Below are 12,500 nucleotides of genomic sequence, written 5' to 3'. Positions count from 1 at the left end.
ATGGATGGGTGGGGGGAGGTTAAAGAGCCCAGGCTGGCGTTCTGGCACAGGCAAGGCCAGGGCCCGCGTTCTTTCTCGGGGTTGTGGATGAAGTGGCAGCAAGGCACCGTAGGGGCAGCAGCCGGTGGTGTGGAAGGTGTGGCTCGGCTCCATCTTGTACTTGGGGTGGCGGCTGAGGGAGCGCAGCTCGGCCAAGGCCGTGGGCGAACTGGCACTTGTCCCCGTAGCGGCCCACCGGGGAGCGGGTTCCTCTGGAGTTGGAGCGGGGTTGGGTTGGAGTTGGCGCTTTTCGGACCCAAACTATACTCACGGAATCTACGGCGCTTCGATCGATTTTTATTTATAGCGTTTGACCTTTGACAAATCCCATGATCCCTTGCGTGTTTCGGAATACCGAACTCGCTTATTATGCAGCTCACCTCCGCCTCTCCCGCCGGGCCCAACACACAGCCTCGGACTGAAGACACCAGTGGTCACTGTACCCCAGTGGTCACTGTACCCCAGTGGTCACTGCCACTTACAGCAACTTGGACATTTATGCATCTGCACGAACATATAACAAATAATATCGCATTTTTGAAGCACAATCAGACTGTGCTAAATTGCCCTGATAAAAGATGCCTCGATGGCAATTTCACCGATGACATTTCATGGACAACAGTTCTGCCTCTTCCCTCAGCTCTGTCTGAAGAATATCGTGGCACCAACCTCGTGACAACTCTGGAGAAACCGTTGCAGCTCCCACTCATCGCTCAGGTGCACCAGCCACTCGTGGGCAAGCTTGTAGTTGCACTGGCTCCTGTGAACAAGATAATTTTGTTTAGTTGTAAATATCCATTGACTTGACCTCCACAAGCATCTGTGGCAATGAATTCCACAGATTCACCACCCTCTGACCAAAGAAATTCCTCCTCATCTCCATTCTAAAGGGACGTCCTTTAAATCTGAGGCTGTGACCTCTTGTCCTGGACTCTCCCACTAGTGGAAACATCCTCTCCACATCCACTCTATCCAGGCCTTTTGCTATTCTGTAGGTTTCAATGACCCCCCCCCCACTCTTATCCGTCTAAGGCCCAATGCCATCAAACGCTCCTCATATCTTCAGACCCTTCTTCAGACCCAAAGACTGAAGTTCTTCTGTCTGAAGAAGGGGCTTGACCCGAAACGTCACCCATTCCTTTCCACCAGAGATGCTGCCTGTCCCACTGAGTTACTCCAGCATTTTGTGTCTCTCTTCGATTTAAACCAGCATCTGCAGTTCCTTCCTAGATCAGCAAATGACCAGGTCTGAAATGTAGAAACTGAAAATAGGTGCAGGAGCAGGCCATTCGGCCCTTCGAGCCAGCACCGCAATTCAATATGATCGTGGCCGATCATCCAAAATCAGTACCCCGTTCCTGCTTTCTCCCCATATCCGTTGATTCCTTTAGCCCGAAGAGCTAAATCTAACTTCAGATTCAGATTCAGATTCAGAAAACTTTATTGTCTGTCGTAACGGAAAATCTTCTTTGACGTGGCTCAACATACAGACAGGACAATGTACTGATAAGCAGTCATACCACACAGATTTCTGCGAGCACACACACAGTGTGTATCGATCTTAAAAGCAAATATAAAGATTAAAAACTGTAAAAATAGACAAGATAAAAGTTGTGGATACGTGTAAAGTGACAATGCGTCAGTGTTAATTTGTCCATTGTTCATTTTTTATTTAAGCTGTTTATGGCAATGGGTATGAATGAGTTTTTGTGGATGTTTTTCTTGGATAGGGGGACTTTATATCAGCGGCCTGATGGCAGAAGTTGGAAAGACTTGTGCAGGGGGTGTGTGGGTGGGATCCTGTGTAATGAGATTGGCTTTCCTTTTAACTGCCTGGGCGTGGAGTACTGATAATTGATTTTGAGTTTTGCCAGTTATTTTGCTTGCCTGATTGATGATCCGGGAAAGCTTTGATTCAACTTTCTCTTGAATCTAACTCTGCTTGACCACGTGAATGGACAATAGACCATAGGTAAATGGTAGGGAATTGAAGAATGTAGGTGTACAGAGGGATCTGGGAATAACTGTGCACAGTTCCCTGAAAGTGGAATCTCATGTAGATAGGGTGGTAAAGAAAGCTTTTGGTGTGCTGGCCTTTATAAATCAGAGCATTGAGTATAGAAGTTGGGATGTAATGTTAAAATTGTACAAGGCATTGGTGAGGCCAATTCTGCAGTATGGTGTACAATTTTGGTCGCCTAATTATAGGAAGGGTGTCAACAAAATAGAGAGAGTACAGAGGAGATTTACTAGAATGTTGCCTGGGTTTCAGCAACTAAGTTACAGAGAAAGGTTGAACAAGTTAGGGCTTTATTCTTTGGAGCACAGAAGGTTAAGGGGGGACTTGATAGAGGTTTTTTAAATGATGAGAGGGATAGACAGAGTTGACGTGGAAAAGCTTTTCCCACTGAGAGTAGGGAAGATTCAAACAAGGGGGCATGACATGAGAATTAAGGGACTGAAGTTTAGGGGTAACATGAGGGGGAACTTCTTTACTCAGAGAGTGGTAGCGGTGTGGAATGAGCTTCCAGTGAAGGTGGTGGAGGCAGGTTCGTTTTTATCATTTAAAAATAAATTGGATAGTTATATGGATGGGAAGGGAATGGAGGGTTATGGTCTGAGCGCAGGTAGATGGGACTAGGGGAGATTATGTGTTCGGCACGGACTAGAAGGGTCGAGATGGCCTGTTTCCGTGCTGTAATTGTTATATGGTTATATGGTTATAGGTGCAAGGGGAGTAGGCCATTCGGCCCTTCAAATAGATGGAGATCAGGCAAACTGTGGCTGCTTCTGTACCTGGTGATGATGGATTCCGTCTGATCTTTGATCTTGTCCATGTAGATGTTGCCGCCCTTCACCAGGTGTTCGCCGGCATCCACCACCGTGTTGATCTTCTGCAGGTTGATCTCCATCGTCACCAGGAAGTCGCGGTGCTTCTTGATGGCGGCCTCGGCTCCAGCCACGGACGCGGGCAGCTCCAGCTGGGCCAGCTTGGACTCCTGCACGGAGACACACCAAACCAAGCGGCTGAGGTGAAGGTGGAAGCAAATGCAACGCAAAGCCACCTCCGGGGGAAACCGCCAACCTGAACCTCCAACCTCCTAGCCATTAGTTCAGCTCCCAAGTTACCAAGTTACAGAGGGGAGAGGGTCGCGGTAGAAACATAGACAATAGGTGCAGGAGGGCCATTCGGCCCTTCGAGGCACCATTCGCCATTCAATATGATCATGGCGTCATCCGTATCCCGTACCTGGTCTCTCATACCCTCTGATCCCCTTAGCCACAAGGGCCACATCTAACTCCCTCTTAAATATAGCCAATGAACTGGCCTCAACTTCTGTGGCAGGGAGGAGGGCGTCTCCCTGTCGGTCTGCTCCTAGGCCCGGCCAAGATGGCCGTTCACGGGTCCAGGCAGCGGGCAGTCGATGAGCCGCACAGCGGTCCGCTGCCCGCCCCTTTTCCGGGGTTACGCCCTGGAGCGGGAACACGCAGTGTCCACGGGAACTCTGGAGGCCTTCTGTAAACACTGGTCACCACAGGAGGTTGAATATATTTATAGATAAAAATGTTAATATTTTAATTTGATAATTTTGTTTGTAAGTGTTTTCTAAATTGTTTGAGCTATCTACCTGCCCTTGTAAATGGTACATTTGTTTAAAAATCTAATTAAAAAACATTTACGGGGGAAAAAAAAAAAAAAAAAAAAAAAAAAAAAGTCACCGCAATGTTCCATTCGCGGGTCCAGGCAGCGGGCAGTCGACGGGCCGGCCCCTTTTCCGGGGTTACGTCCGTGCCCGCGTGTCCCTGGAGAGCACGGAAACAGGCCATCTCGGCCCTTCTAGTCCGTGCCGAACACGTATTCTCCCCTAGTCCCATCCACCTGCACTCAGACCATAACCCTCCATTCCTTTCCCGTCCATATAACTATCCAATTTATTTTTAAATGATAAAATCGAACCTGCCTTCCACCACCTTCACTGGAAGCTCATTCCACACAGCTACCACTCTCTGAGTAAAGAAGTTCCCCCTCATGTTACCCCTAAACTTTTGTCCCTTAATTCTCAAGTCATGTCCTCTTGTTTGAATCTTCCCTACTCTCAATGGGAAAAGCTTATCCACGTCAACTCTGTCTATCCCTCTCATCATTTTAAAGACCTCTATCAAGTCCCCCCTTAACCTTCTGTGCTCCAAAGAATAAAGACCTAACTTGTTCAACCTTTCTCTGTAACCTAGGTGCTGAAACCCAGGCAACATTCTAGTAAATCTCCTCTGTACTCTCTCAATTAACCTACAAACCTGCATACCTTTGGAGTGTGGGAGAAATCCGGAGAAAACCCACGCAGGTCACGGGGAGAACGTGCAAACTCCGCACAGACAGTGCCCGTAGTCAGGATCGAACCCGGGTCAAGTCATGTCCTCTTGTTTGAATCTTCCCTACTCTCAGTGGGAAAAGCTTATCCACGTCAACTCTGTCTATCCCTCTCATCATTTTAAAGACCTCTATCAAGTCCCCCCTGAACCTTATGCGCTCCAAAGAATAAAGACCTAACAGGCTCACCTGGCTGTTGAGGAAGGCCTCGGCTTGCCTGACGTCCCGCAGGAAGAGGTGGTAGACATGTGCCTGGAGCAGGGCCTCCTGCCGTCGGGTCCACACCTGTTGCATCTTCTCCCAGCCCAGCTCCAGCTTGCCCAGCCACTGCTGGATGGAGCTGAGGGGCAGCTCGGCCTGGCCCAGTGCGAGGGGCTCCCTGACGGCCAGGATACGGCGGTAGTCCTCCTCCCTGCGGCCCATCTCCTCCTGCAGGGCCTCGTGCTGCCTCAGCAAGGCCTCGGCCTCGCCCAGCGAGCCGGGCAACTCTTCGGACAGCGCCGCCCCCTGGGTCCGCGCCAGCCATGACAGGAAGCTGTCCAAGTCCTGGATGAACTGCTGTAGCTTGCCAGCCACGCTGAGGGAGTCCTCGCAACCCTGCAACGCCCTCTTCAGCTGCTCCCACTCCTCGCTGATCTCCTCGAACTGGACCAAGATGTCCATGGCCTGTCCAGGGTGTGCGGAGGCCAAAGCCTCGGCCTCCAGTTGCAGGCCGATCAGCTTGGGCTCGATGACAGTCAGCGCCCCCTCCATGGTGGACAGCTTCCTCTGCAGAGCGATCACCCCACCAAAGTCATTGACCAGGCCCTGTGTGGACTCAATCGCCTTCCTCTTCTCCCGGATCTGGCACTTGATCTCCTGGCACTCCAGCAGGTAGCTCTGAACACACAGCAGAGAGTTCATCGTGTCCTTCTTGTTCTTCACCAGACGCAGAATCTGGCCCCACCTGTAGAGAGGACACGCGCGGTTAGCAAAGGGTTTTGTCTGCCCACTTCCCACTTAAGGGCCTGTCCCACTTTCACGACCTAATCAACGACCTTTTTTAAACCCCTGTCCCACGGTAGGAGTTCATTCCAAGCGCTCTCCCCGAGTTTCCCCTGATTCCAACTCGGAGATTTACGGTAATGGCCGCTCGTCGGTACTCGGGGCTCTCGTGGACATTTTTCATCATGTTGAAAAATCTTCACCAGTCTTCCCGTGCTTACCTGCCATTAGCTAGTCTTCCCGACTACCTGCCGTTAGCGTTACGAGCCGCTAAGAGACGTCCCCGAGCTCCGACGTACCCGCTACGCTCATTCTCCGTGCTTACCACAACTTTGATTTTTGCTAAACTCGGGAGAGCTCTTGGAATGAACTCTCACCGTGGGACAGCGCTATTATTATTCGTGGACATTTTTTAGGTATGTTACAAAACCTACCTGAATCGTGGCTGAGCATCTGCCCCACCCCGTGTGCGCGATTTTGGCGCTGTTTAGAGGGGGCGGGTTTAAAACGCGATTTTTACTAGGCTGTTGCAATCGAAAATGTTCAGCCTAGTAAATCATTAACGGAAAATCGCTGAAAGACCCCGTCGCCAAAGGTATTATTAGTTTTTATGGCCTTGTATAATAGTTATAGTAGTTTAAAAATCACTCTCTCAACTCGCAACCTCTCGCAGCCCCAGGGTTTTATAAAGCAAACAATTAAAGGTATGTACCTTATTTTTACATTAAATGGGGCTTGTATATAACCCTGTATATAAAGTTTTCTATAGCGAGTAGCTCATTTTGGGCTCTTTATATCCTGCAGTATTTTTCTGGGCATTTGAGGGCACCTACGACTAGCATCACGACCTCCTACCACCTACCGAGGATGGAACCCGGGTTTCTGGCGCTGTGAGGCAGCAACTCTACCGCTGCACCACCGTGCCGCCTATAAACGTAAAACATCCAAGTCACAGGTGTACAAGACAAAAGGCCACACGCACATGTACACCCGCGCACACATGCACGCACATATACAAGGCCACACACACACACACACTTACAGATGCACGCACGCACGTTTACACACACACACACACACACCCACACACACAGTAAGGTGTTACCTGCTGTTGAGGTGGTCCTGGCAACTCATGACCTCAGTGGCACTAGGGTGCCCATTCTCCACCAGTTGTTGCACGACTTCATTTACTTCCACAACTCGGGACAACATGCTGTTCATCTCCTGTTCCAGGCTCTCGAACCTGACGCCACAATGATGATTAGTTTAGTTCAGTTCAGAGACACAGCGTGGAAACAAGCCCTTCAGCCCACCGTGTCCGCGCCGACCAGCGATCCCGTCCTACACACCAGGGACTAGTTACAATTCACAAAGGACAATCAACCTGCACGTCTTTGTGGCGTGTGGGAGGAAACCGGAGCACCCGGAGCAAACGGGTCACGGGGAGAACGTGCAAACTCCACACAGACAGCATCCGAGATCCGGCGCTGTAAGGCAGCAACTCTACGCGGTCACGGGGAAAATGTGAATGCAGTCAGCACCTAAGATGAGGATCGAAACTGGGTCCCTGGTGTATGTAATGAGGCAGTTTTATTTTAGTTTAGCTTAGAGATACAGCACGGAAACAGGCGCTTCGGCCCACCGGGTCCGCGCCAACATTAACACTATCCTACACCCACACGGGACAATTTTTACATTTGCACCAAGCCAATTAATCTACAAACCTGCACGTCTTTGGAGTGTGGGAGGAAACCGAAGATCTCGGGGAAAACCCACGCAGGAGAACGTGCAAACTCTGTACAGGCAGCACCCGTAGTCGGGATCGAACCCGGGTCTCCGGTGTAAGGCAGCAACTCTACCGCTGCGCCACCGTGACTGCCCGTAAGGTCATAAAGTTATAGGAGCAGAATTAGACCATTCGGCCCATCAAGACTACTCCGCCATTCAATCATGGCTGATCTATCTTTCCCTCTCAACCCCTGCGTTCCCCGACGCACGCACTAATCAGCGGTCCCACCCGCTGCGCCGGGCCGGTCCCTACCTCTGCTGCACCAACTCCAGGTCCTCCAGATTCTCGGGGATCTCCATGCGGAGAAGCCACTGCTCCTTCTCGTCGATCCACCGCTCGCAGGCATTGACCTCGCTGAACATGCGGTAGACGGCCAGAGCGTCCTGCAGCCACTGACGGCGCAGCCCCGCCACCTCCCGCACCTCCCGGTAGAGCGCCTCCACCTCGGCCACCCGGCCCCGCACCTCCTCCAGCTCCCGGTAGCCGGGGGCCAGCCCGTCCGCCTGCCCGCCCAGACCCTCCACCAGTGGCCGCTGCTGCCCGATGTCCTCCTCCAGCGAGCGGTGCTTCTTGGCCAGCGACTGGCTGGAGTACTCGTCGTGGCCAAAGTCGTCGCTGGAGACGATGCGGTAGACATCCTGCAGCCAGACCTCCAGGTCGTCCATGTCGGCCTTGAGCTGGAAGAAGCTGAGAGCCTCCTGGAGGTGTTGGAGTCTGAGGGCGGACAACTCGTCCAGCTTCTTCCACTGGACACGGACCTCCAGGATCCGCTCCTGGATGTTGCCCGTGCCGAAATGCCTCTCGGCCAGGATCTGCTCGCCTTTGGTGATGGTCTGGGTGAGGAGGCCACACCGCCCGCCTAGCTCTCCCGCCAAAGCCCGCTGCTTGGCCAACAGCAGCGTGACACTGCTCACGTCCTTGCCCAGGTGGGGCGAGGAGATGACCCTTTGCTTCTCCTGGATCCAGCTCTCCGCCTCCTCTATCTCCTGCAGGAAGGCCCAGAGGCAGCGGGAGCCCTCCAGCGAGGCGCGACGGTTCCCAGCCAGCCGCTGTAGCTCGGCCACGCAGCTGTCCACATGTTGCACCCGGTTGGAAATCACCTGCGGGTCGCACGGCTGGTACCCTGCGGGCACAACACGGTGGCATCAGCATCAAAACACACTCAGTAACGTCTACTCACCCACCTCCACCTCCACCACAGTCATCTTACAATTTTGGCCTTCCATCACAGCGATGTGATGGATGTTTATGTGAATTATGTTGTGTCTTGGGTCTATTTGTTTGTAATGTATGGCTGCAGAAACGGCATTTCGTTTGGACCTCAAGGGGTCCAAATGACAATTAAATTGAATCTTGAATCTTGAATCTTGAATAGACAACAGGTGCAGGAGGAGGCCATTCGGCCCTTCGAGCCAGCACCGCCATTCAATGTGATCATGGCTGATCGGCCCCAATCAGTACCCCGTTCCTGCCTTCTCCCCATATCCCCTGACTCCGCTATCTTTAAGAGCCCTATCTAGCTCTCTCTTGAAAGCATCCAGAGAAGTTCAAGTTCAAGTGAGTTTATTGTCATGTGTCCCTGATAGGACAATGAAATTCTTGCTTTGCTTCAGCACACAGAATATAGTAGGCATTGACTACACGGGCCTCCACCGCCCTCTGAGGCAGAGAATTCCACAGACTCACCACTCATGGCTGATCATCCCCAATCAGTACCCCGTTCCTGCCTTCTCCCCATATCCCCTGACTTCGCTATTTTTAAGAGCCCTATCTAACTCTCTCTTTTAAAGCATCCAGAGAACCGGCCTCCATCGCCCTCTGAGACAGAGAATTCCACAGACTCACCACTCTCTGTGTGAAAAAGTATTTCCTCATCTCCTTTCTAAATGGCTTACCCCTTATTCTTAAACTGTGTGTGTGTGTGGCCCCTGGTTCTGGACTCCCCCAACATCGGGAACATGTTTCCTGCCTCTAGCGTGTCCAAACCTTTAATAATCTTGTATGTTTCAATAAGATCCCCTCTCATCCTTCTAAACTCCACAGTGTACAAGCCCAGCTGCTCCATTCTATCAACATATGACAGTCCCGCCGTCCCGGGAATTAACCTGGTGAACCTACGCTGCACTCCCTCAATACTATCTCCACCATTGCAGGCCGGCACAGTGGAGCTGCCGAATAGCCACAGGGCCTGGGTAGTGCGGTTGTGGAGAGGACATGTCCACCAGTGGGAATGTCAAAGACCAGAGGACACAGCCTTAGAACCAAAGGTCGTGCCTTTAGAATGGAGATGAAGAGGCCTGCCTTCACCCAGAGAGTTGTGAATCTGTGGAATTCTCTGCCACAGAAGGCAGTGGAGGCTGATTCACTGGATGTTTTCAAGAGAGAGTCAGATTTAGCTCTTAGGGCTAACGGAATCAAGGGATATGGGGAGAAAGCAGGGACGGGGCACTGATTCTGGATGGTCAACCATGATCATGAGGAACCAAATCTGAGGAAGGACATTATTGCCATGGAGGGAGTGCAGAGACGGTTCACCAGACTGATTCCTGGGATGTCAGGGCTGTCTTATGAAGAAAGACTGGATAGACTTGGTTTATACTCTCTAGAATTTAGGAGATTGAGAGGGGATCTTATAGAAACTTACAAAATTCTTAAGGGGTTGGACAGGCTAGATGCAGGAAGATTGTTCCCGATGTTTGGGAAGTCCAGGACAAGGGGTCCCAGCTTAAGGATAAAGGGGAAATCCTTTAAAACCATGATGAGAAGAACTTTTTTCACACAGAGAGTGGTGAATCTCTGGAACTCTCTGCCACAGAGGGTAGTTGAGGCCAGTTCAGTGGCTATATTAAAGAGAGAGATAGATGTAGCCATTGTGGCTAAGGGGATCAGGGGTATGGAGAGAAGGCAGGTACGGGATACTGAGTTGGATGATCAGCCATGATCATATTGAATGGCGGTGTAGGCTCGAAGGGCCGAATGGCCTACTCCTGCACCTAATTTCTATGTTTCTATGTTTCTATCATATTGAATGGAGGTGCTGGCTTGATGGGCTGAATGGCCTGCTCCTGCACCTATTTTCATTATTCGGTAGGTTTCTTCATCCTTCTAAACTCCAGCTAGTTTAGGGCCAGAGCAATCGAACGCCCCTCATACTTCAACCCAATCAACCCCCAGGATTATTTTGGTATAATATCGACCTCCTTCATTGACAGCACGTCTTGCCTCAGATATGGGGCCCTGATGCTCTTTATCGACTGTGCCTCCGGGGGGGGCAGTGAGACCCGGAGTTCCGTAAAGGCCGGTTGGTTCAATGCTATGCAAGATGCAGCCAAGACCATCACGCAACCCAACCTCCCTTCCATTGACTCCATTTATACCTCGGCAAGGGCCAGCAGCAAGGACGAGCCGCACCCCAGCCACTCCCTCTCCTCCCCGCTCCCATCTGGCAAGACGTATAAAAGTGTGAAGACGCACACCTCCGGATTCAGGAACAGTTTCTTCCCAGCTGTTATCAGACAACTGAACCATCCTACCACAACCAGAGAGCAGTCCCGAACTACTATCTACCTCTTTGGTGACCCCCGGACTATCTTTGATCGGACTTTGCTGGCTTAACCTTGCACTAAACGTTATTCCCTTATCTTGCCTTCCACCACAGCGATGAATGCTGTGGTGGATGTTTGTGTTAAATTTTTATTGTGTATTGTGTATTCTTTTCTATTGTACCGTTGCTGGCAAATTCATTTCACTGCACTTTATGTGCAAGTGCCGAATAAAACTAGACTTGATTTGATGTATCTGCATGGTGTAAATGGCTCGATTGTAATCGTGTGTTGTCTTTCCGCTGACTGGTTAGCACTCAACAAAAGCTTTTCACTGTACCCCCCCCCGAAACGTCACCCATTCCTTCTCTCCAGAGATGCTGCCTGTCCCGCTGAGTTACTCCAGCATTTTATCAGTATATCAGTATCTGTGGTTGCTTCTGACACACAAACTAACCCTCGATCTGGGTGAACTCCAGCGCTGCTGCGTTCAAGGCTTTCAGGCGTTCCGACTGCAGGGAAATGTCCGCTTCCAGGAGGCTGTGTTTCTGCAGCAGGTCCTCCACTTCCAGTAGATGCTTGCCCAGCTCCTTGGCACACAGCTGAACCTAGAGATTGTGTCAACGCAGAGACCAAAGAGGTTACTCAGTCAAAGCAGCCAATACATCCAGCCTCAGCATCGCTACCCACTGACACTCTGACTGTAGCTTAGTCTCAGAGACACAGCGCAGAAACAGGCCCTTCGGCCCGCCGAGTCCGTGCCGACCAGCGATCCCCCCCGTACACAAGTTCCAACCCACACACACAGCCGGGACAACTTGCGGAAGGACAATTAATAGGGTCTTGGTGAGACCACACCTGGAGTATTGCGTACAGTTTTGGTCTCCTAATCTGAGGAAAGACATTCTTGCCATAGAGGGATTACAGAGAAGGTTCACCAGACTGATTCCTGGGATGGCAGGACTTTCATATGAAGAAAGACTGGATAGACTCGGCTTGTACATGCTAGAATTTAGAAGATTGAGGGGGGATCTAATAGAAACGTGCAAAATTCTTAAGGGGTTGGACAGGCTAGATGCAGGAAGATTGTTCCCGATGTTGGGGAAGTCCAGAACAAGGGGTCACACAGTTTAAGGATAAGAGGGAAGTCTTTTAGGATCGAGATGAGAAAATCATTTTTTACACAAAGAGTGGTGAATCTGTGGAACTCTCTGCCACAGAGGGTAGTTGAGGCCACAGTTCATTGGCTATATTTAAGAGGGAGTTAGATGTGGCCCTTGTGGCTAAAGGGATCAGGGGGAATGGAGAGAAGGCAGGGATGGGATACTGAGTTGGATGATCAGCCATGATCACAATGAATGGCGGTGCAGGGCCGAATGGCCTACTCCTGCACCTATTTTCTATGTATCTATTCTATGTATCTATGTTCATTTATATATATATTTAGCCACAAGGGTCACATCTAGGGAAGTCCAGAACAAGGAGTCACAGTTTAAGGATAAGGGGGAAATCCTTAGGGCCGAATGGCCTACTCCTGCACCTATTGTCTATGTTTCTATGTCTATGTTTCTAACCTACAAACCTGCACGTCTTTGGAGTTCTGGGAGGAAACCGGAGCACCCGGGGACAACCCACGCAGTCACGGGGGAGGACGTGCAAACTCCGTATAGACGGCACCCGTGGCCAGGATCGAACCCGGGTCTCCGGCGCTGTGAGGCAGCTACTCTACCGCTGTGCCACCGTGCCTCCCTGACTTGTCAGGCTTATTTCTCACTTC

At 50.9% G+C, this 12,500-nt stretch overlaps 1 protein-coding gene across 1 annotated transcript in view; it reads right to left on the bottom strand.

Annotated features, from left to right (window-relative positions):
* Nucleotides 1-12,500, bottom strand: part of LOC129714175 (spectrin beta chain, non-erythrocytic 4-like) — a 76,078-nt gene that overhangs the window by 44,355 nt on the left and 19,223 nt on the right. The window contains exons 12-17 of the mRNA XM_055663682.1: nt 11,181-11,331; nt 7,434-8,304; nt 6,498-6,635; nt 4,598-5,354; nt 2,836-3,038; nt 709-799 (exon numbers count right to left, since the gene is read on the bottom strand). Of these exons, the coding sequence (XP_055519657.1) occupies nt 709-799; nt 2,836-3,038; nt 4,598-5,354; nt 6,498-6,635; nt 7,434-8,304; nt 11,181-11,331 (2,211 nt within the window). The remainder of the gene's footprint in view (nt 1-708; nt 800-2,835; nt 3,039-4,597; nt 5,355-6,497; nt 6,636-7,433; nt 8,305-11,180; nt 11,332-12,500) is intronic.

The sequence above is a fragment of the Leucoraja erinacea genome, chromosome 38 (assembly GCF_028641065.1).
Source record: "Leucoraja erinacea ecotype New England chromosome 38, Leri_hhj_1, whole genome shotgun sequence".
Taxonomy (NCBI): domain Eukaryota; kingdom Metazoa; phylum Chordata; class Chondrichthyes; order Rajiformes; family Rajidae; genus Leucoraja; species Leucoraja erinaceus.
Note: the sequence above shows the minus strand (reverse complement) of the source record. Positions and strands in the feature narration are given on the sequence as shown.